The following is a 26,393-nucleotide window of genomic DNA, read 5'->3' as shown; positions in this document are numbered from 1 at the left end:
CAGGCACCCCAAATTGTCACTTCTTAGGTTTATAAACTTGAGGATCATAAGTAGGAACCCAATATTAGCTTTCTTTGTGTGGTTTCTTTGATGATTCATTGTAAACATCAAGTATTTTTTCATTTGGAGAAAATTGAGTTTTTTTTCACTCAAGTATGTGGTTTATGCATGTGGGAAATAAATTTAGGAAGGATTAAGTGATTTGTGCAAGGCCCTCATTGGTGGAATCAAAAACTAGATCACTGCTTTTAGAAACTGTTCCTCTTCCTCTATTACACTAAGGGCCTGCTAAATAACAAAAGAAACTACCATTTGTTGAACACTGGCACTCTGCTAAGCCCTGTATGTGGTCTATCTCATCTATTCTCAAAACAGCCCTTACTTTTGGTGTTATCCTAATCCTCATTTTGGAAATACGGAAACAGGTTTGGAAAGCATCTAAGGATCTGAAAATTAGTAAGTGGAGCCCCAAATGCAAATGCAAGAATGCCCTTTTCCTCAGGGTTGGTTTTCAGAACTGTGGAAGTCCCATTTTATGTATTTATTATATTATTATTATTATTATTACTTTAATGTTTATTTTTGAAAGAGAGGGAGACAGAGGATCTGAAGCAGGCTCTGTGCTGACAGCAGAGAGTCCGACCGGGGGCTCGAACTCGCGAACTGTTAAATCATGACCTGAGTCAAAGTTGGACGCTTTAACCAACTAAGCCACCCAGGTGCCCCTGGAAATCCTGTTTTATAAAACAGTTGTCAAAGGTATTTTGTTTGTGATGTGATCCTATTTCAGTGGAGACGTTGCCTCTAGCTTTTTTATCTTTCACTTCATTTAGTTTGAGATAACTGGAGTCTGTAGGAGTACTGCATATTCCCATTTATCCATCCCCAAAATATTTGAGTGACTGCTTTGCGCTATCATTTGTAGCCACTGGTTAAATAAAGAAAAATTCCCACTGTCGTGGGGTTTACCTTTCAGCGGAGGAGACGAACCTCATATGTAAATTGGCGTATTAAAGGCAAGTGCCATGGAGGAAAAATAAAGCGGGGCGAGCGGTTTTAGTGATTAGGAAAGAGAGGCATCACTGAGATGACATCTGTGAAGACCTGCTGGATGTAAGGGAGCAAGCCATGCACGGAGCAGGGACAGCTATGTGTTGACAGGGCCCAGCATGTAACAGGTGGTTGGTAAAAGCTTGCCAAATGAATGTGTGCGTGGACGAGTGAGTGGCCGCAGCCAATGGTGAACCCGGGAATGGGAAGATAATGTTCTCCTTTGGGGCTTTCACTGTCTCGGAAGTAAACCAACGTTTATTATATCAGGCATCGGGTCCCCACCATCAACCCTATCTATCTTGCATACCTTTTAACCTGGGTCTCCGGGGCTGGGGTGCATTTCCGTCCAGTCCCTCCAGACCCACTTGTCCTTTGGCCAGGACGCGGTGTGGCGCTGCCACCGGCCTCCGACGGGCGCAGAAAGTGAGCGAACCGGAGCAGAATCCCTCCCGCCGAAAAGCCGCCGCAGAAACGCCTGCTCGCGGTGGGAAGGCGCCCGAGCCCAGGTGGCTGCGCGGGACGGACAGTACAACTCGGGACCTGGTCCCGCTTCCACTCTCCGGCGGTCAGCTTTCCAGCCTCCGGCCGCGAGGGCTCTTTCCCCACCCTCCGGAACTTTGCTGCCGGAGTTCGGTTCCCGGCCGTCCCGAGGGCTTCCGGAAGCGGAAGTGCTCGCTGGCGGCGCCCAGGCGGCATCCCGGCGGCAGCGGCGGCGGCGGCGGCCGGGCGCGCGCTATGGAGCACGTGACGGAGGGCTCCTGGGAGTCGCTGCCGATGCGGCTGCACCCGCGGGTGCTGGGTGCTCTGCGGGAGCTGGGCTTCCCGTACATGACGCCGGTGCAGGTACCCGGTGCTGCCGGGCGGAGAAGGGTCCTCCGTGTGCCGGGGGCAGACGGGGAAAGGGAGGCTCTGAGCGGGCCAGGCCCCCCGGTAGTCGGACGCGGCCGGTGGGTGTGAGCTTTAGGTCTCGCGTCTTGGACCCGTCGCCCTTGGGGCGACAGGCGGTCCACACTCGGGGGCTGCCGAGCTGGTTAATGACCCTGGCAGGCAGGGGCGGCAGCGCACCTGTGCCAGGGCCCTACCCTCCTCCGTCCTTCGAGTGCCGGGGCCCAAGTGCCTGCTGCATCCCGGCCCCGCCCCCTCTAGCTGTGAGATCCGGGGCAGGTGACCTAACCTCTCTATGCTTTTGTGCTTTTTTCCTTCTCTGTAAAACGAGGCAAGTAATTACCTGTCTCATACGGTCGTTGTGGGACTTAACACAGGACGGTGTCGGGCACATTATGGGAGCTCAGTAAATACTACCTGCCGTTGTTATTTTGTGGACTAAGTGAAGGGTCCTGGCCCAATTTATTTATTTACTCAAAGAAGGATTTATTGAGGACTTACTACTATGTATCAGGTACTTTTCTAGGCTCTGGGGATTTTGCTGTGTTGTTCTCCAGTCATGGGCCTTATTTTCTTACGCAGGGGAGGGAGAAAGGAGTAGAAGAATAAAGGCATTTGAGTTGGTGGAAAGTGTTACTAAGGGACAAAAACACACTGATGTAACAGTGACAATAAAGTACAGGATAGGAGGAAAGGTGGAGTGTGAGAGAGGGCCTCTCTGAAGGTGTCACTGAGCAGATACCTGAATAATTGAGAAGGAGCTGGCTGTGGGGTGATTGGGGGCGGCAAGAGATGCAAATGCCCTGGGGCTAGACTTGGCCTGGGAGGTACAGAAAGAAGGCATTTGGCTGGGGCATCGGAAGTGCTGCAAGAGACGAGCAAAGCAGGGTCTACGTTGTGCAGGGTCTTGGAAGAGTCTGTATTATGTTTAAGTGCATAGGAAGCCATCCTAATGGGAAGCTAGGTAGGAAGGGAAGGGAGGTGACTGCTGTGCAGGGAGTGGACCAGAGAGCAAAGAGGCCAGGGGGCCAGTGTCACGTGAGAGAGGATGGTGGCTTGGAGTAGAGAGGAAGCCGTGGATGTCGAGAAGTGAAATTTGAGATAGCTTTGGGTTTGTTGGACCAGATGTAGGGATGACAAAAGACAGGAATCTAGAAGGTGTCTGAGGGTTTTGTCTTCAGTACTCGGTGGATGGTGGTACCGTTTATTGAGATGAGGAGGGTTGGGAGAGGAAGCCCGGTTCCGAAGGAAATTGACGAGTTTTGTTTTGAAATACTGAGTCGAGCTGTCCATAAGATCCTTGGGAACAATGTCAGGAAAGCTGGAGATAAAGCTTGGGAGTGCTGTGCACCCAGCCTTGGGAATGTAGACTCCGTCTCTGCCATCAGTGGTGATGATCAGGGTCTGTGCTAGTCAGTAGACGCATGTGGCTGTTGAACACTCGAAACTGAGAGGTGCTCCAGCTGTAAAAAGTACAACGGATTTTGAAGACTTGGCATGAAAAACGAATGGCACATATCTCATTAATTAATTTTTGAAATACTCATTACGGGGGTGCCTGGGTGCCTCACTCGGTTAAGTGTCTGACTCTTGATATCTGCTCAGGTCATGATCCCAGGGTTGGGGGATTGAGCCCCAGGTCTGGCTCTGTGCTAGGTGTGGAGCCTGCTTGGGATTCTTTCTCCCCCGCTCTGTCTTTCTGCCCCTCCCTCGCTCGTGCTCTCTCTCCCTCTCAAGATAAATTTAAAAAAAGGTAAAATATTCATTACATGTTGAAGTGACACTAGTTTGGATCTATTGGGTTACATAAAATATATTAGTAAAATTCATTTTACGTATTTCGTTTTCGTTTTGTGCCTACCAGGAAATTAGAAACCGTGTATGTGGGTCGCATCATGTTTCTTCTGGACGTCAGTAGTCTAGAGCAGTTTCTCAGTCTCGGCACCACTGATATTTAGACTGGCTAATTCTTTGTTGTGGGGAACCGTCGTGGGCCTTGTCGGCTGTTTAACAGCCTCCCTGGCCTCTGCCCACTAGATGCCAGTAGTGCGCCCTCCTGTCTCTGGGTTTTGACAACCAGAAATGTCTCCAGGTATTGCCAAATGTTCCCCGAGGGCATGGGAATCATCCGGGTCGAGAACCCCTTTCACAGAGGTCACTAGAAAAGTCCTGCGTGTGCTGTGATGGGTAAGCGCAGGCCCTGGGGACCAGGAGTGGAGTCCCGGAGGGGATGACCTCAAAGCTGAGGGCTTTGGGTTTGGCCACTGGTTGCTGAAACCACAGGACGAGGTTTCTCACAAAACCTAGAGGTTCTCTGTGGTGTTTCACGTGAGAGGGTTGATTTGAACCGTTGTTGGTTTTTTGACCTGAGAGCTGGAAGGGACCCTGAAACTCAGTGTCTTCAAACCCTTCCTGGTCCAGAGAGGAAAGGAGGTGAGGCAGGGCTAGAATCCAGGACTCCCGAATCCCAGCTCCGCTTGGTGTCCCCTCCACGCTGTCTGTGTAGACGCCGCTGCTGTGTTGCCTCTGAGCCAGCCCCGCTGGGGTGCCTGTGGGGACTCTGCTGAGAGCCTGCATCGTGGTGGGGTCCAGTGTGACGCCGGCCACCTGCTGGGTTCCTAGGGCTTTTGGCCACCTCCGTGGAGGCTGGCATTCTCTAACCGGTGCTTTGCATCTCTCTCTCCAGTCTGCAACCATCCCTCTGTTCATGAAAAATAAAGATGTCGCTGCAGAGGCGGTAAGTACCTCGTGCAAATGCAGCCCGCCCTCCCGTTTTCCCTCCAGCATGAACCGTGAGGAAAAGCCAACCAAACTTCCTCCCTCTTTGGCAGGTCACGGGTAGTGGCAAAACACTCGCTTTTGTCATTCCCATCCTGGAGATTCTTCTGAGAAGGGAAGAGAAGTTAAAAAAGCATCAGGTGAGGATAGCCATGTGGCTGGTTTTTCACTCGGTCATCGTAGAGTTCACGGTTGCGAGAAGCTGGCCAGAAGGTTGAAGAGAAAGGAGATCCGTCTTCTTTATTTGCAGATTCTGGATTTGTGAATTTGCCTGCCTGTTAAGATTTATTTGTGGCTGCCCAAATCAGTACTTCACTGTTTTCTTGCTCATTCGTGAATTTGTGCAGAGCAGCAAAAAATCTGCATCACGTGATGTGCAGGTTCCCAGCTGAGTCTGAGCGGGGCAACGCTCCGCCGCCTTGTTTCAGCTCTCAGACTATCCAGAGATGTCTTTCTCCCAGTCTATTTACTGCTGTGATTTTTGCATTTTTGCTGGTGATTTGAATGTTTAAGACGGCCTCAGGCATGGCGCCAAAGCACTGTCGAGTGTTCCTGGGCACAAGAAGGCTGGGATGGCCCTTCTGGAGAAAGCACCTGTGTTAGAGCAGCTTCCTTCAGGCACGAGTTCCGGTGCTGCTGGCTGTGAATTCAGTGTTGGTAAACCAACTATATCTTATTTGAGGTGTCTTTAAACAGAAACACGCATACAACCAGCTTATGTACTGATTGACAAAACACGACCATATAACCGTGCCTTTCCCCCAGGAGCAGCGTCTCAGTGTTTGCTAAGTCCGTGCTGTGAATGTTGCGAACTGACTGTAATTCAGAGCAGTAATTGACCGGATGCTGAAGAAGCCCGGGAAATGCTGTTCCTCTGGGGACCCTGCTCTGTGAAGTGGAGGGTCCTGGCGTGTGTGTTCAGCTGTGTGACCCTGGGCACTGCTGATTGTGTCCTTTCCCCCCACCTGGGCAGGTGGGAGCCTTAATCATCACACCGACACGAGAGCTGGCTATTCAGATAGACGAGGTCCTAGCGCATTTCACGAAGCCCTTCCCACAGTTCAGGTAAGTTGGATGCAGCGTCCCTGTCCGCCATGGGCGGTTATTTTGCCTGACCTGCTCAAAGACCTGTTTCTTGTTTTAGCCAGATTCTCTGGATCGGAGGCAGGAATCCTGGAGAAGATGTTGAAAAGTTTAAGGAGCAAGGGTAAGTTTGCTTGCTTCTGCTCCTTTTCTTGCTTGTTTTTGGCATTGAACCCAAGAGGAAGCCATGCATGGTCTGGGCCTAACTGGGAGCACTTCCGTCAGCAGCTCCCTCTCCCCCAAAAGTTTCATTCTTCGGGCCAACCTCCCATTTTGCCTGCTGGCTCCTTCCCATAAGGCCCGGATGAGCCTTTCCCTTTCAGTGAGTCTTACCCCTGCAGAGGAGAAGCGAGGTCAGGGTATGGCCCCTACTCTCCCCAGGCCGGCTCTATGGGACGTCGGGCCCTTGTTCTCACTGTGGGCTCTCTAAGTGGTGTCATCCCACCCTTGGTGGTCACTGACCTTGCCCTGAGCTCAGACCTGCAGCCTCTTCTCTGCCTGGCGTCTCCTGGGCATCTCCCAGCTGTTGCAAACGTGTCTAAAATGGGTGCTTTTTATCCCCAAACCTGCACCTCACCTGGAGTTTCCCGGTCACCTGTCCCCCCTGCGCTTCTCCCATGGTCACCTGTCCCCCTTGCGCTTCTCCCACGGTCATCTGTCCCCCCCCCCCCCCCCCCCCCCCACGCTTCTCCGAAGGTCTGGGAGTTGGCCTTCCTGCCTCACTGTCCCCTCCATCACCTCCCCACCCAGTAACCATCACCGGATCCTTTGCATTTTCTCTCCAGAGCACACATCTCTAACCCTTTGCTTTTCTCGCTCGCCACATCTCCCGCTCTGATCTAAACCACCTTGTCTCCTGGGCTCTTGCAGTGCGTTTCTGCTCTGTGTTTCTACTCTTGCCTTCTTATAATCCACTCTCCACAGAGCAACCGAAGTGGCCTTTTCAGAATGCCTGTCTGATCATGTGACTCACTGAAAACTCTTTAATGGCTTCTGGCCCTTAGGCAGGATTCTAATGTTTGTAAGGGGCTTGCGAGGCCACCATTCTCCACTGCCACCGCCTTCCCATGCGCTTGCTGCTGCACAGACCCGGCTTTCTTCTAGGCCACTGCATGGGCCAGGCTCCCCGAGTCCCCAGCCAGGCTCTGGAGGTCAGCATTGCATCTTTAGAGCCTAGCACAGTGCTGAGCACACACAGGTGTTTAATGAACAGATGAATGTTTGAGTACGTGGTGGCCATCAGCCCTTTGAATTTTTTTCAGTCCCACCATGAATAAGGTTTATAATGAGCAGTGGTAGGTTTTGTGGCCAATTTGTTCGAGAATCTTAATGACGAGGAACTGCTTCTGTCGAGCTATACCACGAGATGGTTTTCAGTAGGGGTCACAAAGTCAAGTTCCTGCTGGGGTCAGAGGATAATATCAGCGTGTGAAAGGGTTGGGGTGGGGACTGGTAGGAACTGCCCAGTACACGCTTGAGTGCTCATCGCTAGCTGATAGTTGCCTTGCAGGAATCTGGGCTCAGTATTACCAGATTTTGAATTAAAAAAACACAATGTGGAATTCCAGATTCTTACATGTTGGCTCCAGACTTTGTTAACCAATGGCATGTGATTCACATTAAAAACAACAACAAACTTCTTTGGGTGCCTGGCTGGCTTAGTTGGTGGAGCCTGCAACTCTTGATCTTAGGGTTGTGGGTTCGAATTCCCATGTTGGGTGTGGATATTACTTAAAAATAAAATCTTAAAAAAACACACACACAAAAAACCAAAAAGACTTCTTGCAGGTCAGAAAGGTTGGGGCTGCATTTGGCCTTTCGTCTGAGGTTGTGATCTTTACATAAAATTCTAATTCTGTTAACATTCTCATTTTATAGATGAGTTAGCTGAGGCTGAAAGTGGTTGAATAACTTGTTTTAGGTAAAGGGTCAGCAGACCTTTTATGTAAAGGAACAGAGGGTAAATATTTTAGGTTTGTGGACCACGGGGTTTGTCACAAGTATTCAGCTCCACTCTTGTAGCGTGAAAGCCACCAGAGACAATACGTGAAGGGATAGGCATGCTGTGTGCCAGCGAGGCGTCACAAAAACAGGTACAGGCCCGATGTGGCCAATGGGCTGGCCTCTGCTGACCCCGCCCTGGGTTTTGGCTCTGAACCTGATCTGCCTCCCTCACTGCCTCCCTCACGGCCCCAAGCTTTGCTGCTCTGAGCCCTGTCCTCCCTCTCAGGGCCTCACCTCCCTTCCCTGGAACTTCCACGACTTCTGAGGGGGGGTATATAACGCTTGGGATTTGGGATCACAGATATTCCCAAGATCCAGAGAGTGTGGTAAACATTACTGTGTTTTCAAAGTGGGAACATCATTGTGGCCACTCCAGGCCGTTTGGAGGACATGTTCCGGAGGAAGGCAGAGGGCTTGGATTTGGCCAGCTGTGTGAGGTCCCTCGACGTCCTGGTGTTGGATGAGGCAGACAGACTTCTGGACATGGGGTTTGAGGCAAGGTACCGGACTGTGGGCTTCGTTGGCTTCGGGCGATACTGGGCGAAAAGGAGAGCAAATTGGAATTCCTTTACCACCCTGTGACTGCCTTTATCGGCCTCCTCTGAATTTCAGATTATTAGGTGGTTTGATCCTTCAGAGTCTGCCACACAGCTGAAATTCCAGTTCTACTTAAGATGCATTTTCCTTCGTGATTTCTTTGAAAGTTCATGCGTGTGTTTTAAACAGCATTTTTGGGATATGATTCATCTGTTATACAATTCACCTATTTCAGATGTACGATTTAATGGTTTTTAGTCTCAAAAGTTTTGTCTTGTTCTCTCCTTTTAACTGCTCCACTTGATAGTATAATTATGTGTTCGTATTGGAGAAAACTTGAAAAAAATGAGGGTATAGTCTCATCCCCTGGTAATGTCTACTGTGAACACTGTAATGCTTTCTCTTCCTGTCTTAAAATATGTTTAGTGTTATCAAGTGGTGTTGTTGATTATGCTGATAAATGAGGGGTTAAGTTTGAGCCCTCTTTTTTAGCATAAATACCATCCTGGAGTTTTTGCCAAAGCAGAGGAGAACAGGCCTTTTCTCCGCCACTCAGACACAGGAGGTGGAGAGCCTGGTGAGAGCGGGGCTCCGGAACCCCGTGCGGATCTCGGTGAAGGAGAAGGGCGTGGCGGCCAGCAGCACCCAGAAAACTCCTTCCCGCCTGAAGAACTACTACATGGTGCGCACTGGGCGTTCTCCTTACTGATTCCTGCAGTTCAGTCCTAATGCTGCCTGGGGTCTAAGGTACTTCGTGGCACTGCCTCTAGGGCAACTGCCCGGAAGGTGGGGTTGAAATCAGGCAGGCTCACCAGGTGGGGGGGTGATCCTCACTGCTGGCGTTTCTGGGCCGGGCTGGTCAAGTCAGGAGGCCGGCCTTTCCCAGGCAGAGGGCGTGGTCCGTAGGTTCTGTGGCGTGTGGTCAGGATGGGTGCCAGGGCAAGGCCGGCCAGTTGCACATCTTGGCTTTGCCCTCACGCACGAGACTAGATGCACTTACCGTACCAGGGAGGCTACAGCGCTACCCACGTCACAGGTTGTGGCGAGGATGAATTTATTATCAGTACAGATGAAGGTTATTCGGCCAGTGCTCAGTACAAGTAACTATCAATAAACGGTAGCTTTGGGCACCCACTGTGGCTGGCGCCGCATTCTGCCAGCTCGTGTTCACTTCCGTGGCTGCATGTCGAGGTACCTGAGTGTGTGAGGAGAAACGCCAAACTGAGGATTTGGTTTTCATAAAAATAGGGGGGATGCGTACAGATGGGTTTAAATGTCTCTAATTTAGGGGCCTGCATGGAGCGCTCGATTATGTTAAGAGAGACTGGAGTCTGTCTCCATGGTGGTCTTTCCAGTTTTGTACATTCCTTCTGGAAACCTGTGTTCATCTTAGAGCCGTGATTTCTGAACGCGGGGATATATCAGAATCTCTTGGGGGCTCTTAAATAATAGGGATTCTTACGTCCAGTCCTAGACCCACTGAATCTGTATGCTGTGCCCAAGAATCTGCACTAACAAAAATCTACCCTGAGGGCACTTGAGTGGCTCAGTCAGTTAAGCGTCTGACTCTTGATTTTGGCTCAGGTCATGATCGCACGGGGTCCTTGCGGCGGGCAACGCACTGAAAGCACAGAACCTGCTCGGGATTCTCTTTCTTCCTGTCTTTCTGCCCCTCCCCCACTCACACTCACCGTGTCTGTCTGTCTCTCTCAAAATAAGTAAACACTAAAAAAACACTGTACCCTAAAGGGGTACCTGGCTGGCTCAGTCGGTAGAGCGTGCAGCTCTTGATCTCGGGGTTATGAGTTAAAGCCACATTGTTGGGCGTAGAGCTTACTTAAAAAAAAAAAAATCTTCTCTGGAGATGGTCTTATAGCTGGTGTGATCCCTGTCTGTATGCTGGGATTTGGGGACAACTGCATTAAAAGATTTTTGTAAGTAATCCCTACACCCAACGTGGGGCTTCAACTCACAACCCTGAGATCAAGAGTCGCATGCTGTACCCACTGAGCCAGCCAGGTGCCCCTGGGGATGATTGCGTTTGATGACTGTGTCTCTCAGTTACACGACCTTGTGACTTATATGTGTCAGCAGCGCATACTGATATCTATTCTGAGCTCGATAGGCTGATTAATATACTGATAGAAGTGTGTTCTATTCATGGAGGAAATCAAGAGTCCTTATCCTTAACATTTAAGGCTGAAACTGGAAATAGCTATGGAGGTTATTATTGTCAATAAATTTGTTTTTATTTTATTGGTTTTCCTTCTTATTTTGCAGGTATGTAAGGCAGATGAGAAATTTAACCAGCTGGTACATTTTCTTCGAAACCATAAGCAGGAAAAGCACCTGATTTTCTTCAGGTAATCCTTCTGGATGCTGTGGTGGGAGAATCTGGGGCTCAGTCACATCCAGAATATTTAGGTACATGTAGCTCTAAGGTTTGGAATTCTCTCAGGAATGTTTTTGGCCGCAAATAGCTGAAAACCCAACTTTTGTGGCTCGAACAGGAGGCATTATTTTTCTCCTGTAGAAAGAAGTCCAGAGGTTAGGCAGGTCCCGACACTGGGTTAGATCTCTGGAGTGTCGAGGTCAGTGTTTCTGCAACTGTCCTGGCCTTTTGTTCTGTCTGTCCGTCACTGTCCTGTCCGCTGTCCTGCGTGCCCTGAAAGCGGATAGAGGAGGAAAGGCAGAGGAAGGTGGAAGGGTATCCTTCACATCCAAGCTTTCTTAGAATCCCCTCCTCCCTAGCTGACTCGGGCTTTCATTTTATGGGCCGAAGGTGGGCCCCTCGGCAGCCGCTCGAGAGGCAGGGGAACTGAGTGTGCAGCTGTCCCAGCCTCGTTAGAGGGCGGGGAGGGAGGAGGTGGCTGCTGGGACTGGTGTTGGAGCGGCCAGCTCAGGGTCTGCCACGGTGGGGTTTGTTTCGGTGTCAGAACTCCAGAGGGTTTCGGATTTAGAGCTCAATGTGGATGATGCTGGTAGCCATTCTCCCAAAAGGGATTGGGTCATCGCCGCCGCGTCTGGTGCTTGCTGCCTCCCTCCCGGCCCCGGGTGGTCGACGACGCTGAGCCCGGTCTCCCCTCCCGCAGCACCTGCGCCTGTGTGGAATACTATGGAAAGGCCCTGGAATCCCTGGTGAAGGGTGTGAAGATCATGTGCATTCACGGGAAGATGAAACATAAGCGTAACAAGATCTTCATGGAGTTCCGCAAATTGCAAAGGTGGGTTAGCTGCCGCGGAGGTGACCCTCGGCTGGGGCTGTTCTCTTGGCCTGGGATCCTCTCTTCTGCCCTGTGTAGCCCAGGGCCCCTGTCCTCGTCCTGACCCGTCATGCTGTGCTGCACTGACCTCCTTAGGTATCACGAGCTTGCCCGTGAGGTGTCTTAAGCTCTGTAAGAACAGGGACCTGAGTGTTGTGTGCCCTCCTGGATTCCCCGGTGTATGGCCCGGCACCCGGCCGTGGGGTTTTCATAACTTGGGCGGGTGGAGAGCGGATGGGAGCTATTCACTGAAGCCTCGTGGGTTGTCCTTGGGTGACTGCATGGGGGACACTCGCATCTCTTGGTGACCGTAATTGACTCTGAGTGTATAAGTAACATTTTGCTGCTTTTCTTAACCATTGAGCCTCCTGGCTGGTTTTTGTTTTTTTTCCCGGTTGTGTTGTTAACAGTACTCTTCTAGGCAGAGAGAGAGAGAACGGACTGTTGCACTTCAGGATTACACTCAGCAGGTTTTTCTTTTCAAATAAAAGTATGCTAATCAAAAATCCTTTCACTGTCTCCTCCCTCCCTCCCGTTTTGGTTGGGAATTTGTGAATTCCTAGATATTCTTAGGAGGAAGAAAAAGTCAAAATGTTGTTACCAAATGCTTCTGTGAGAGATTCGGGAACCTGTGTGTTACTGTCCCTGTCATCATCAAGGCCAGTACAGACTGATGGTGATCTCCTTACTCAGAACAGTGTTTTCTCATTTTCTAGTGGGATTTTAGTGTGCACAGATGTCATGGCCCGAGGAATAGATATTCCTGAAGTAAACTGGGTTTTGCAGTACGACCCTCCCAGCAGCGCAAGGTACAGTGTGACAGAATGTTACCCTCTCTGGGGAATCGGGCCCCACGAATCCCGAGGAAGATACACATAATGATGTTCATCAGAATGTTGCTTTAAATAGCAAAAACGGGCGAACAGGTGAACCGTCACTGGCATGTCAAATAGTGATGCCATATTATGCAGCATTTCAGGTTATTTTCACATACTTTTTAAAGTTCTTGCATGAATGGACATGATAGAATGTTTAAAGGAAAATAATACTTAACACTGCATGTGAAAGTTTCAGTTTTTCTCCCAAACATAGAAAAATGCGGGTGAACAGAACTCCTGAGCCATAATAGTTGTTACTTCTTGGTGGAGGGCTTACATAAGGCCTCTGTTCTCTTCTCTACTTTTGCCTCCCAATTTTCTACTAGGACTTTATCATCAGCTGGGCGTAAGTGCAACAGTTTTCTAGTTCACAGAAATCCTGTCCTTACAGGATCCTTACAGAATCCTGTCTGGTTTGCAGTCTGTTTAACTGCCAGCTCTGGTATTTCTGACACTGGCGAGGGGTAGGGTTGGGACTGAGCCGTGGGGTCTGGCGGCCCTGTGCCTGCACCCTGCCGTTCTCACTTGGTGATCACGTTCCCACCCTGTGTTCACAGTGCCTTTGTGCATCGCTGTGGCCGCACAGCCCGCATCGGCCACAGTGGCAGTGCGCTCGTGTTCCTCCTTCCCATGGAAGAGTCATACGTCAGTTTCCTTGAAATTAACCAAAAAGTAAGTGGTCTTTTTCCATATACAATGCCCAGTGACAGTGACGGGATGGATGCCTAGTAAACTTGTTTTTGGGCACGTGGTCTGGAACTTAGCTTAGGGGTGGCAAGCCTGGTGACGTGAGTGCAGGGACCTGGCTGGCTTAAAGGCTGTGGGGCGGCACCACCCTCCGTTAGGATGGCACACACTGCTCGGCTCCAGCTGAACACAGACCTAGTGTTGGATGCTTTCCACCAGAAATCAGGATTGTTATGTAAAATCGATTTTAAAATTTTCTTTACAAAATTTCAGACCGAATAAAACACTTGCGAATTTGGGCTTCTAGGCCTCTGATTAAAGATTACCATGAATTGTTTTGCCTCTGGCTTTATTGGCACTGGCTCTGATGGGGGTGAGGGGATCCCAGCCAGAGGAGGTGAGCATGTTGTCTGTGTGCAGTGCCCCCTGCAGGAGATGCAACTCCAGAAAAACACAGGAGACCTCCTTCCAAAGCTCAAGTCCATGGCCCTGGCTGACAGAGCCGTGTTTGAAAAGGGCATGAAAGCCTTTGTGTCCTACGTCCAGGCATATGCCAAGCACGAATGCGGCCTCATCTTCAGATTAAAGGGTAAGTTGGACTGCACTTAATTGTGTCTCCTTCAGCATTATTACAAATGTGATGGTCTCACAAGTATTACAAATGTGAAATTGCTTTGTTTTACACAAACCTTCAGGCATATACAGGGTTAATATTTTCTGAACATTTAAAAGGAAGTTTTCTGGGGCGCCTGGGTGGCTCCGTCGGTTAAACATCCGACTTTGGCTCAGGTCACGATCTTGCAGTTTTTGAGTTTGAGCCCGGCGTTGGGCTCTGTGCTAACAGCTCAGAGCCTGGAGCCTGCTTCAGATTCTGTGTTCCCTCTATCTCTGCCCCTCCCCCACTCGTGCTCTGTCTCTCAAAAATAAACATTGAAAAAAGTTAAAAAGAAACAAAAGGAAGTCTTCCTAGGGTTTGCTAGACAGAATAAACTGGCTGCTGAATATTCCTTTCCGCTAAAACTGTAACTTTAATCCTAATTAAAATGGACCCCTTAGATCATTTGGATAGAAAGCAGTTACATTGGGAGTGCCTGGGTGGCTCAGTTGGTTAAGCGTTTGACTTCAGCTCAGGTCATGATCTTGTGGTGCACGAGTTCAAGCCCCATGTTGGGCTCCGTGCTAACAGCTCAGAGCCTGGAACCTGCTTCAGATTCTGTGTCTCCCTCTCTCTGCCCCTCCCCTGCTTGTGCTCTGCCTCTGTCTCTCAAAAATAAATAAAAACATTAAAAAGAACCCAAAAAAACTAAACCAGTTGCATTGTTAGGCATCTTCCTTGGGTTGGTGCTTATAATCAATCCTATTTTGGGTGTGCTAACTCTGATATTTTGGTTTAATTAGATCTTGATTTTGCTAGTCTTGCTCGAGGGTTTGCCCTGCTGAGGATGCCCAAGATGCCAGAACTGAGAGGAAAGCAGTTTCCAGATTTTGTGCCTGCAGATGTTAATACAGACACCATTCCATTCAAAGATAAAATCAGAGAGAAGCAAAGGCAGAAGCTACTAGAGCAACAGAGAAAAGAGAAAAGAGAAAATGAAGGGAGAAAAAAATTCATAAAAAATAAAGCTTGGTCAAAGCAGAAGGCCAAAAAGGAGAAGAAGAAGAAAATGAATGAAAAAAGGAAGAGGGAAGAGGTACGGTGTGTTTTCTGTCTCAAACACCCAGCTGAGAATTCTGAATGAATTTTATCAAAATAATGTCCTTTAGTAGGAATTGTGTGCGGCTCCCCTATCCTTCTGTCCTGTTGTGAGTTGGGTGAGAGTGTGTTGTTGCTGGTGGGAACACGTTGCTGAGGAATTTGGTGGTTTGTTGGTCTCTATCCTTAGGGTTCTGATATCGAAGACGAGGACATGGAGGAACTTCTTAATGACACGAGGCTCTTGAGAAAGTTTAAGAAAGGCAAGATTACTGAAGAAGAGTTTGAGAAGGGGTTGTTGGCGAGCGGCAAGAGAACAGTCACCACAGCAGACGTGGGGATCCCCGCCTGGGAACCTGACTGCTGACCCCGGCTTTGGGGAGCGTGGGAGAGTGCAGGGAATGCGGCCAGTGGGCCCGGCACGGCTCACATCTGCTTTCGCTACGTGTCGGAACTTCACATCCAAGAAAGCTGTTCAGACTTGGGGGGCGGGGGGTTTTACACTGGTGGATGTTGTATTAAAACCACACCGGCCTTTAAGTGTAACGGAAGAGCGTAACTGTCGGAGTGTAAATAACAGATGTCAATATTTATTTTGATGGGTCGCCTATAAATTAAAGCTCATTTTTCTGTGGCTATTTTATACTTAACTTTCTAACAAAGATACTGAGGTAGACTTGATTTTTGGCTTTTTAAGGTTCCTTAGTGTTTTCGGGCATCTGAGCTTCCTGGGTGTCCTTTCCCCTGGACTTTCATTATCTCTTTCAGGGGTTGTACAAAACACCGGCATGGGGTTGCTGATGTTGCTGGGGTTAATTTCAAAGAATAGTCCCTCACCGCTGTTTTATGGGGGAGTATCTGAAAAACTAAAGAAGCAAATCCTAATCTGGGAAAAAAATATGCCTCGTGTTGAATAAATTATTTCCTTCCATCTGACTGTCTTGGGTGTGTGACTGAAGCTGCAGAGGCCTCACCGAGATGGCCAGGACCTTTGGGCCTCGGGTAGCTCTCAGTACTGATGCAACACCGTCTCAAAACCCTTCATAGAATTTATTTGAAAAGATGCTCGATTTGTCCCCAAGTACAATTTTAAAAAGCTGTTCAGGCACAAACAACATCTAAAGGAGATTCACATCTTTCACAGATGCAGAATTTCAGCTTCTAAACGTTCTGGAAGGTCTTCATACGTAATGAGCCATATAGGATGCTCCTGCTAAATGCCGTTTCTGCCTTCCTCGGGTTCTCTTGCTGGTTTCCATTCTGTCTGCCCCCAGACCGACGAGGGGATGGCAGTCCCTGGCTCGTGTTCACCGCTGGAAGCCTGATGGGAACTGAACACGGTTTCTAGCCTTTCTCACGAGGCGCCGTACGTCATGTGTGTCCCGGGCAGCTGTTAGTTCCTGAAGGGTGGCCTGGCTGCACAGGAAGGCCTGCATCTCTTTGATGCTTATAGCAAATCAGTCTGGAGTGCAGGGAAGAAGGGAGGTGGGCTTGGGCAGGTCTTTCACTGGATAAGTAGCCAGTAATCTAATTTGTATTTCTGGAAGGTGCCTGGAAACCACGAGCGCAATTCAGGTTGGGTTTTACGGGAACTATGAACACATTTTAGATGGGGCTGAAATGAATAAACAATTCTTGAAGTTTTAGGTCTTTAGTCTGTAAGTCTTCACCAAAAAAAAAAAAAAAAAAAATTCCGTTTTAGGGGTGCCTGGCAGGCTCAGTTGGTGGGGCACACCACTCCTGGTCTTGGAGTTGTGAGTTCGAGCCCCACGTTGGGTGTAGAGATTACTTACACATAAAATCTTAAAAACGTAGTTTCTGCCCGACTCACCAAGGGGTCAAGAGGCTACTCACCCCGCCCCAAGTGCCTCAGCTGCGCCAGCAGGGAAGGGTCCAGCGGTCACAGATACAACTTGATGAGCTCGTCGCTGACCGCTGAGGGTGTCAACACCCCCAGGTCTGTAAAGAGCAGTGTTATCAAGGAAGGAGGCGTGTAGTCCACCCACGGGTGCTCCTCTTTGAGATCCTGTTCGGTCTGCAGAGACTTCAGGGTATCTGCCTTATACTGAGGAGAGAGAAAGCGTGCGTCGGTCTCCCCCACGAGGGGCTCAGAACCGGCGTGGGCGTGGCCGAGCAGCCGGTGCGCTACCGCCTGAAGGAGCGCCCCGAAAACGCGAGAAGCCGGCTGCGCAGCGCCCTGGTGAGGAGGGCGGAGTTGCAGGGGTGAGCCAGAGGGGGCGGCCTACTGGCCACCAGCCTCATCTAACGAAAACCCAAACCGCGTCTGCCCTCACTGGGGGTGCTGGCTTCATTTCTCGAAACCTCTCGCGATAACAATTCACACCGTTTACACAGACCTTACTTTGTGCCCAGCACGTGCTGAGCTTTTCTCCTGGGTCACCTCCCAACTGTCGTAACGCTGCCAGATGGCACTTGCACCTCGTTTCACAGGTAACTGAAGTTCAGGGCGGAAAACGAGAGCATGTGCCCCAGGTCACATGGTTGTAAGTGGTGGAGACGGGAGCCGAGCCTGGACTCAACCATCCGCTCTCCCTGCCTCCTTACAGCCCCTTCACACGTGTGTCAGAGAGACCGAGAGACAGAAATTCTGGGGACAAACGGATCTCTCTGACTCTGAGTTCAACCAACAACTGATCTTTGCATCCGAGGTGTTGGAGAATGTGACGGGAGGACAGTAGCTTACGGAAACACTCTTACAGTGCTTTTTCCCCAAAGGTTTCAGCTTAGACTCAGATACCCCTTCAAATAGGTAAAAACAACAACAACAACAACAACAACAACAACAACAACAACAACCTCTTGCCTTAAACTTATCTGGGACATCTTGCTGGTTTAGCGGGAAGAGCCGTACAAACTTGAAACTTTCTGCAACCACATAAAAAGGCTTGTTCTGTGCTTTGGCGCACACGGCCATCTGGTTGGTTCCAATCTGGAGAGTCAGAGAAAACGTAGAAGGATGAGATCTTATGGCACATTTGGAGGTGTGTGATATATTACATAATGCATGTAATTCTGGCTTTGGAATTAAAGATCTTTTAAACAAAGATGACAGCATAGGGGCCCGTGAGTGGCTCCGTCGGCCGAGTGTCCGACTTTGGCGCAGGTCACGATCTCGTGCTTTGTGGGTTCGAGCTCCGTGTACGGCTCTCTGCTGTCAGTGCAGAGCCTGCCTCAGATCCTCTGTCCCCCTCTCTCTATCCCCCTCCCCGACTCATGCACGCTCTCTCTCAAAAATAAGTGTTAAAAGAAAGAAAAAGACGACAACATAGACATGTCTCCAAAGATGCACAAAGAGTCAGACGCACACCCCAAAGATGCTCAAGGTCTTCAGTCCTTAGGCAAACACAAGTCAAAACCACCATGAGATGCTACTTCACGCCCACTGGGGCGGCTAGAATAAAAAAACAAAACACAAGTGTTGGCAAGGACGGAGAGAAGCTGGAATCCTTGCACGTTGCGGAGGAGAAGGCGAAATGGCGCGGCTGCCGTGAAGAGTCTGGTGGGTCCTCGAGAAGCTGAACGTAGAATTACCGTATGACCCGGAAATTCCATCGTAGGTATGTACCGGAGGGAACTGAAAACAGGAACTCAAACGGATGATTGTGCACCCGCGTTCGTAGTGACATTATTCCCAAGAGCTGAAACGTAGAGACAACTCAAGTGGACGTGAACAGGTGGATAAGCAAACGTGGTCTGCGCACCGACGGGACGTTACGCAGCCGTGAAGGAGGACGAAGCGCTGACACCCGCTACAATACAGACGCTTGGAAAACATCACGCCAAGTGAGGCCACGCCTCCAAGCCGTACGCGTGAAACCTTTATGTCCCATATGTTTCACCACACAGCGCGTGGAACAAATTATGAAATCCTTCCATGTTAAGCAACGGATAGAGAAATGTTACCACCACGCTACACCGATGTCCAATATGCCCAATTAGAAAACAAGCAGCCAAACCCAATTCCAATTAAAACATGTTCTGAGAAAAGATGAACTGCATTCTCATGGTTTACAAAGATCAAAGACAGGTGACCAAACTCTGGCCGCTCCAGTGGCCCCGGGGGACAGGGAAACCGTCTGATGCAATGGTCAAGTCTGCAGGCTAAACAGGATTGGATGAGGGAACCGTAACACCCGATGCCGCCAGCAGGTAGGTTGGCGACCTCTCCAAGCCCGGAGCAAGGAATCGTGGAGAAGCGATGTTCTCACCTTGTTAATGATGCCCCCGTTTTCAACAACCCCTTCAGCGCCAACTATGACAAGATCCGCTTTCTCCATGATGTAGCTGAAGAAATGAAAAAAAAAAAAAATTGCTCTATTTTCTTGGCTGCTGTTAGCATCATCACCTACCGACATTAATATTCCGTTTTCAGCGCACTAAGCCCCTCTCCTAACAACTTTCTTCAGAAGAGCACCTCGCCCGAGACACACCCTTGGCACTCTTACTAGTTCTGCCACCATGGGGCGTGGAAACCCGCCGTGATCACACCCCCCACGGTAAAACGTGCACCGCACGCTGCCACCCAGCGCACATACACGTATGGGGGCGGTAACTGACCCAGGACTGATTCTCACTATGTGTGCGCCACTCGATTTTCTGATCTAATTCAATACGAACAGAACAACAATTTTAAAATCTGTGGTGGTCTGAAATTGGAAGAAAAGGTTATGTAATTCAAGAATCTTTCTGGGGCGCCTGGGTGGCTCGCTCGGTTAAGCCTCAGTCTTCAGCTCAGGTCATGATCTCACGGCTCGGGAGTTCGAGCCCCACGTCGGGGACAGCGCAGAGCCTGGAGCCTGCTTCCGATTCTGGGTCTCCCTCTCTCTCTCTGCCCCTCCCCTGCTTGCGTTCTCTCTCTCTCTCTCAAAAAGAAAGAAACGTTAAAAAAAAATGTTTTTTAAATGAAAAAAAAAATTTATAAAAAAAACCCTTTCAGGTAGGGTGAAGGTCAGTTTATCTTTGACAATGAACAATTATGTACAGTTCTTCAAAATGCTTACTTTGAACGCATTCTTAATTGCCTTAACCATCTGCCTTATGTGTTTTCTTTCCAAGAGATTATCAGTCCTGTTTTCTTTTGTGAGGTACCCTGTCAGTGCTCAGAATGTGTCCTTAGTTTTAAAAGTGAAGTTGCACGGGTAAGTCAAAGAAGCCCCGAGGGCCACTGAGGACAGCCTACACCTGCTGAAGAGGGAGCACTGATTACGTGTGCTGGCCTTAACCCAACCTTTGCACCTTGTTCTTAAAGTGCACCCTAAGACTACATAAGCGACTCCCACTCTCCACAACTTTCTACAGCTCTGTCTTCTGCATGTACTATCAAGACTTTATCATGAACTTGCTGGTCTCATGCAGCCATCAATTCAGAAGCAGCACATTGCCCAATGCAGTTTTATGAATGGGACGCAAACCTTCAATCAGGAAACCCTGCTCCAAGCCAACCCCGAGGGTGGGTGAGGAAAAGTAACTGTGGTCAGGAAGACAGGAACTTACCCAACAGCAGCATCTAGGACCACAGTGACAGGGACGTTGAGGTGGCAGAGAGCTTTGGCCATTTTCTTACTGGAAAATGACATTTTGAGAACATTAGAGAGTCCAAGAAAGTCCCATAGTGCGTATGATGAATCACTTAATTTGGACAACACATCACATTGACTTGAAACGCCGCTCATATTCACGGATTAAGGGGCACATCCCAAGATTCTGGACTAAGGAAACAAGAATTTGGGTTCTTTAGAAGAAAGTATGTTTTACGAAAACTACATTCTTGGGGACTCTGAGTAGGAGATACAAATGCAGAAAAAAAGGACTAAGTTTTTCCTCTAATTATCTTCTGGAGAGAGATGTGAATCATCTACTCCTTGATACAAATCTTTCCGCAGACGTATTTGGTTGCTGTTCCTTTGATCTGACTACTAAATAAAAACCCTGGATCCCGTACCATGGCCGACTGCAATTTCACAGGATTTTCCCTCAGGGACAAGGAACAGGCACAGGCGAAGGCAATGCTGACTAACTGGCATACGGCGGGGGGGCGTGTTCTGGGTCTTCCTACACGGGTGTGAATCCTCAGTTTGCTCTTTAAAGTGACTGCTAGGGGCCCATCGGTGGCTCAGTTGTTAAACATCCAACTCTTGACTTCGGCTCAGGTCACGATCTCACAGTTCATGAGTTCGAGCCCTCTGTCGGGCTTTGTGCTCACGGTGTGGAGCCTGCTTGGGATTTTCTCTCTCTCTCCCCCAAAATAAATAAACACTAAAAAAAAAAAAAAGAAAAAGAAAAAAGACTGCTCGGCACATAACCAAATGGAACGATACTTGCCCTGATAAATCAGGCTGTGACTCTGTAATGTACACCTTGAAACGCTTCTTAGCCGCCACTGCTGCCTCCAAAACTCTCAGGACCACTCTGGAGTAGGCGTGAGTTAATATTCGCTGTGGACCGAGAAAGCTCTGTCAAAAGGGCAAGCTTTGCAGTGATCACCCACGCTCTCTGCCCCTCTAATACACGTTCCAGGCACCCTGAGGCTTCCCTGTACCCTTTCCCACAAGTCAACTGTAGGTGGAGAGGAGATCTTTGATGGCACATGTATCGTGGGCCCTCTCTTGCCACAGCAAGTGCGGGAGGGTGGAGCCTCCGTGTGGTGTGGCTCACAAGACACAAGTCTTTCTATCTGAAGGTTCTGTTAGGTTCCTTTGGGCCGGTTTTCCCATTTCTAAGGCTCGGTTTGCACACTCAGGCCCGCAGGCACCAGGCAGGTCGCATGAAGACATGCTCGGGTGGGGCCAGCGGCAAAGAGGAGAGACCAAGCTCCAACGGGGTCACAACGGGCCTCCTGTTGCCAGATCATCGATTTTTCTTGAAAATCCAAGACTTAAGCGTTGGCTAATTTTTTTTAGTTTACAGATACTACTTGGGGTAAACACAACCCATTTGTGGACCGGATACAATGTACAGACGCTCGCTTAACCTGTGTTCTAGGCAACAGACTACACGGTTCCGTATATGCGAAAGGGAAGGATATAGCACCGTAGCTCTTTTCTGGGCCTCCTGAGAGCCTGTAAGAAATAGAGCTTCTCAGCCCCCCAAGACCTACTGAATCAGAATCTGCATTGAGTAACATCTCCAGGTGGTTCATCCGCAAAGTGAAATGTGGGCAGCTCTGCTCTGAATTTAGTCTAAATCAGCACGGATGCAGGTGGGTATCACACATTCCAACACACCAGAGCAAACGAAACCTGCCGAATACTGAGCGCGGGGGGCAGTCTGGCGGGAGGAGAAGGCCTCAGCGAGAGGCAGTCGTAATCTTGCCTCCACTCGAGCAAAAGCGGCTTTGTTTGCAACCGGCGTTTGTACAAGCTCTACTCGCTGCTATTACATCGTTTACTGAATAACACACTTCAAAGGTTGGGAAGGGGATAATAAAACCGAGGACAAGATTTCAGAGTCAAAATGCAAGTAAATGATTTTATGGTCCGTGGAGGCTTGGCTGGCAGAAGAGGGACGCCGTGGGAGAGACGTCATCAAAGTTTTACTGCCCCTTTGCCGGGGACTGGCTTAACCTGCAGCTCCTGTCCTCGCTCAACCTATACTTGGCAGCTCTGTGTCTCTGAAACAGCACTGGAAACGAACTCAAGGACATTATCGCAAGCTAGTGCTAACCTTCACCTTCACCTTCACATCAGGATGACCCAGTGCCAAGAGCTGTTATGTGTGGACTGAATTTTGATTTAGTACACATCCAGTAATGAAAATGCTTCTTTGGCGAGACATCCTATTAAAATCAAAGAATCATCCGTGCTCTCCCAGGGTTTTTCTCCACCTGTTTAACAGGATGGCCTCTGTAACCACATTTACACATTTGTGTAGTGCTTGCTGTGTGCCAGGCATAGTACAGAGTCCTTCGATCATCTCAGTACCTCCTCCCACAACAGCCTGCTGAGGTAGGTGCTGTTACTACCTTTATTTAACATGAGAAAACTGCAGCACAGAGAGGTTAAGTAACTTGTCCAAGGTGAGACAGCAAGTAAGTGGCACGGAGGGATGTTACCCCAGGAGTCTAACTCCAAGATCCTTGCTCCCAATTACCACACACCACGGAAATCTACTCACCGCCCCATCTTTGATGAAAGTATGGCACAGATCTGCAATTTTACTTCTCGATAGGGATATTCTCCTGAGAAAAAGTTCTCCCCGCTCAATCATGATCTTTTTACATTTAGAGTAATCCTGGGAAAAAAGGAGCAGAATGAGGGGAAGGGCAAGATCCAGGAGAGTATTTGCAGCCAAACAAAGAAGGAGAAAGGTAACCCAAGGAGGGCACTGCTTACCGAGTATTCCAAGGAGGTGAGGCTAATAAAGCGTAGGAAGAGCTCCCCGCCTGAGGACACGGCCACAGAGGAGTCCACACCACACAGGGTTTCTATGGCACTGGTGAGGTTTGCTCTCAGGCCCTGGATGGTCTCCCCTGGATTGATCACACGAGGAAGGCGATGTTCGTTTAAGTATCACAGCCCCTTGGTGTGTCTGTGATTCATTCACTTATTCAACCAGTGTTTCCCGAACGCATCCCGTATGCTAGAAACACATCGGTGAGCAGACGGACAGGGTCCCTGCTCTGATGGGACTCCCTCTCTAGTGGAAGAGGCAGACGGTAAAGAAACACACAAGTTACAGACCCAACAAGGACAGAGAAAAGCAGAATGATGAGAAAGGTGGGGCTACTTTGGAAAGAGCTAAGAGGGATGGCCCCTGGAATGGAGGCCACTGAAACTGAGACCTGAGTAAGAAAAGATCCAGCCACATAAAGAGCCAGCAGGAAAGGTTACAGGTGCAGACTCTAACCACAAAGACCCTGAGATGGGGACAAACTTGACAGGACAGAGAGAGGCCGCCAGGGCTGAAGCACAGTCTAGTGAGGGATGGCCTGGAAGGAACGTAAGCAGAAGTGGCAGATGAGGTGTGCGAGGCGGTTCAGGCAGGGCTTAGGTGTTTGCGTGTTACTGCAGGTACAATGGGAAGACTCCAGAGGTCATCTTAGACACACGTCTCTAGGCCAGCCCTTCACATGGAAGAAGGCACTTTATTGTTGTTACTTTGCTTATACAAGATATCATGTTATACCAAGAAACTTACATGTAGGATGCCTGAATTAGGTGATCACAATGAGTGACACTCATACTAAAATTTATTCTGTAGCATTCTTTGTAGCAACTGCACAAATTCTGGCACATGACAGAAACTCAATAAACACTTATAAAGCTGAGCTATTGCTATAATTTAAGCTTCATGGTTGACTTGTTACAACATGGTCACTCTTGGAGAGCCTGGGTGGTTCAGTGAAGCGTCTAATTTCAGCTTATGTCATGATCTCAGAGTTCATGGGTTCAAGACCCGCACTGGGCTCCACGCTGGTGGTGTAGCATCTGCTTGGGCTTTTCTCTCCTCCCTCGGCCCCCACCCCCTTTCAAAATAAATAACTATATTAGAAACAAACAAACAAAAAACATGGTCACTCTTGGGGCGCCTGGGTGGCGCAGTCGGTTAAGCGTCCGACTTCAGCCAGGTCACGATCTCACGGTCCGTGAGTTCGAGCCCCGCGTCAGGCTCTGGGCTGATGGCTCGGAGCCTGGAGCCTGTTTCCGATTCTGTGTCTCCCTCTCTCTCTGCCCCTCCCCCGTTCATGCTCTGTCTCTCTCTGTCCCAAAAATAAATAAAAAACGTTGAAAAAAAAAAAAATTAAAAAAAAAAACCAAACAAAAAAAACATGGTCACTCTTGATTCAAAGTTCATCTCACTTCTGAAAGGGGACCCATTTAATGATGACTGGAGGGCTCTCTCCAGGTTAAAAGGAAGACTGAGGGGAGCCTGGGTGGCTCAGTCAGTTAAGTGTCCGACTCTGGCTCAGGTCATGATCTCAAGCCTCATGAGTTTGAGCCCCGCATCGGGCTCTGTGCACAGCCGGGAGCCTGGAACTTGCTTCAGATTCTGTGTCTCCCTCTCTCTCTGCCCCTCCCCCCCGCCCCCTCCCCCACTCTCCTTCTCTCTCTCTCTCAAAATAAATAAATGTTAAAACAAAATGAAGACTGAAATGAAGGAGAAGCTGGGCTTGGAGCTGCAGCACCTTATGAAGGCCACACACATTTTCACTTTCTACCCTTCTAACAGTCATTACAAGACTTTCCCAACACCCAAAGTGTTCGAATCCGACCCTCTTCACCTTTATCTCTCTTCAAGAATTCCAGCAAAGTCCGGATGGCGGCTACTGCTGAGGCCATGTCAGGATCTTCCTTCATCTGGGACTTAAAATATTCAATTAGCTCTGGGAAGGGACAAAAAAAGCAATTCATCAAACTCATTTAGCAGGATGTAAGAGCAGAGAGGTTTTCACTTAGAAGCAAACTAATTTTAAAAAGACTTTCTTTTCAGGATGTTTGGCTTCAGGGGCATTATAAATGTTGATGGGAATACACTTTAGTATTTACAAGCTCTCTTTCTCGTTTTGAGAAAGCTATCCGTTCATAACGGCATAAAATTGAAGCACCACCAAATGATAGTGGAAGGTCATCCTCCCTCTTAACCTGGACTCCACATCGTGGGAGAATCCCAGAGTCAACCTCTCCAGACAGTCTATGCTAATTCAAGCCTGTTCACCTGCTTACATATATACATGTATATGTAGAGGTCCATCCCCCCCTTATTTTCTTAAATGATAAGTATCATACATGTTAGTTTCCTCTTGTACCTCACTTAGTAAAACACCTTGATAACCACTAGACCTGCACATCAAATATGCCTTTCAAAAAAATTCCAGGGGCGCCTGGTGGCTCAGTGGGTGAAGCGTGGGACTTCCGCTCCGGTCATGATCTCACTGTTGAGTTCCAGCCCTGCACCCGGCTCTGTGCTGACAGCTCAGAGCCCGGAGCCTGCTTCGGATTCTGTGTGTCCCTCTCTCTCTGCCCTTCCCCTGCTCACGCTCTGTCTCTCTCTCAAGAAAATAAACATTAAAAAAAAATCCAGTACTAGATCCAATAAAGCAGGAAATCTTATATTTTACATATGAAGAAATCAAGACTGGGGTCGAGACCTGCACCTCTGGCCCAAGTGTCCCCTTTTCGGAGGAGGGCACTGGAAACTGTTGGGAGAGGAAGGCCTGGGATACCCTGGGGACCCAGCCCCTGGATACAGGGGCCGCGAGAGTGATTTAGTTGCCACTAGAAGCAGCGCATCCAGACGAGCAGCCTAAGCTTGGAAAGGGACTTCTCGCAGAGCGCAGCCTGGGCGTGCGAGGTGGAGGGACCCCTGCGTGGCTCCGCTTTAAGCCCAGCAGGCCCCGGCCCTGCCCGGCCCGACTTACCCTTGTCGTCCATGGTGCCCTCCGGACCGCGGAGCCCGAAGGGACCGGGGCCGCCCGCGCTGCCGGGAAGCGTCCCCCGACCGGTGTGGCTCGCAGCCGCAGACACGGTCAGCGCGCTGCCCGGCTCCACACTCCACTTCCGGCGCTTTGGGGGC

At 49.4% G+C, this 26,393-nt stretch overlaps 2 protein-coding genes across 6 annotated transcripts; one reads left to right on the top strand and one right to left on the bottom strand.

The window, feature by feature from the left end:
• The first annotated feature begins 1,724 nt into the window (after positions 1–1,724).
• On the top strand, positions 1,725–15,792 carry DDX55 (DEAD-box helicase 55). The gene is made up of 14 exons (XM_060612096.3): positions 1,725–1,896; positions 4,625–4,675; positions 4,770–4,856; positions 5,690–5,781; positions 5,861–5,923; positions 8,154–8,303; positions 8,833–9,022; positions 10,621–10,703; positions 11,433–11,564; positions 12,320–12,412; positions 13,039–13,153; positions 13,589–13,757; positions 14,567–14,859; positions 15,052–15,792. The coding sequence occupies exons 1-14, from the start codon at positions 1,789–1,791 to the stop codon at positions 15,226–15,228; spliced, it is 1,803 nt and encodes a 600-aa protein (XP_060468079.3). The 5' UTR covers positions 1,725–1,788; the 3' UTR covers positions 15,229–15,792.
• Positions 3,129–26,385, bottom strand: EIF2B1 (eukaryotic translation initiation factor 2B subunit alpha). Of its 5 annotated transcripts, none has more exons than XM_081790633.1 (10): positions 26,239–26,385; positions 25,102–25,203; positions 23,213–23,349; positions 22,995–23,111; positions 21,200–21,316; positions 20,376–20,440; positions 19,091–19,166; positions 17,686–17,811; positions 16,716–16,926; positions 3,129–3,401 (listed from the first exon to the last, which is right to left on the bottom strand). In XM_081790633.1, exons 1-9 carry the CDS (start codon positions 26,249–26,251, stop codon positions 16,762–16,764), a joined length of 918 nt encoding a protein of 305 aa, XP_081646759.1. In that variant the 5' UTR covers positions 26,252–26,385; the 3' UTR covers positions 3,129–3,401; positions 16,716–16,761. The 5 variants fall into 5 exon arrangements, with proteins under 5 accessions (XP_081646759.1, XP_081646758.1, XP_081646755.1 ...); XM_081790632.1 differs by lacking the exon at positions 3,129–3,401 and adding an exon at positions 10,628–10,867; XM_081790629.1 differs by lacking the exon at positions 3,129–3,401 and adding an exon at positions 15,891–16,412.
• Between the last annotated feature and the right edge of the window lie 8 nt (positions 26,386–26,393).

Source organism: Panthera onca, chromosome D3 (genome assembly GCF_046562875.1).
Source record: "Panthera onca isolate mPanOnc1 chromosome D3, mPanOnc1 haplotype 2, whole genome shotgun sequence".
Lineage (NCBI taxonomy): Eukaryota > Metazoa > Chordata > Mammalia > Carnivora > Felidae > Panthera > Panthera onca.
The sequence above is the reverse complement of the archived record's forward strand: the minus strand, read 5'-3'. Positions and strand labels throughout refer to the sequence as shown.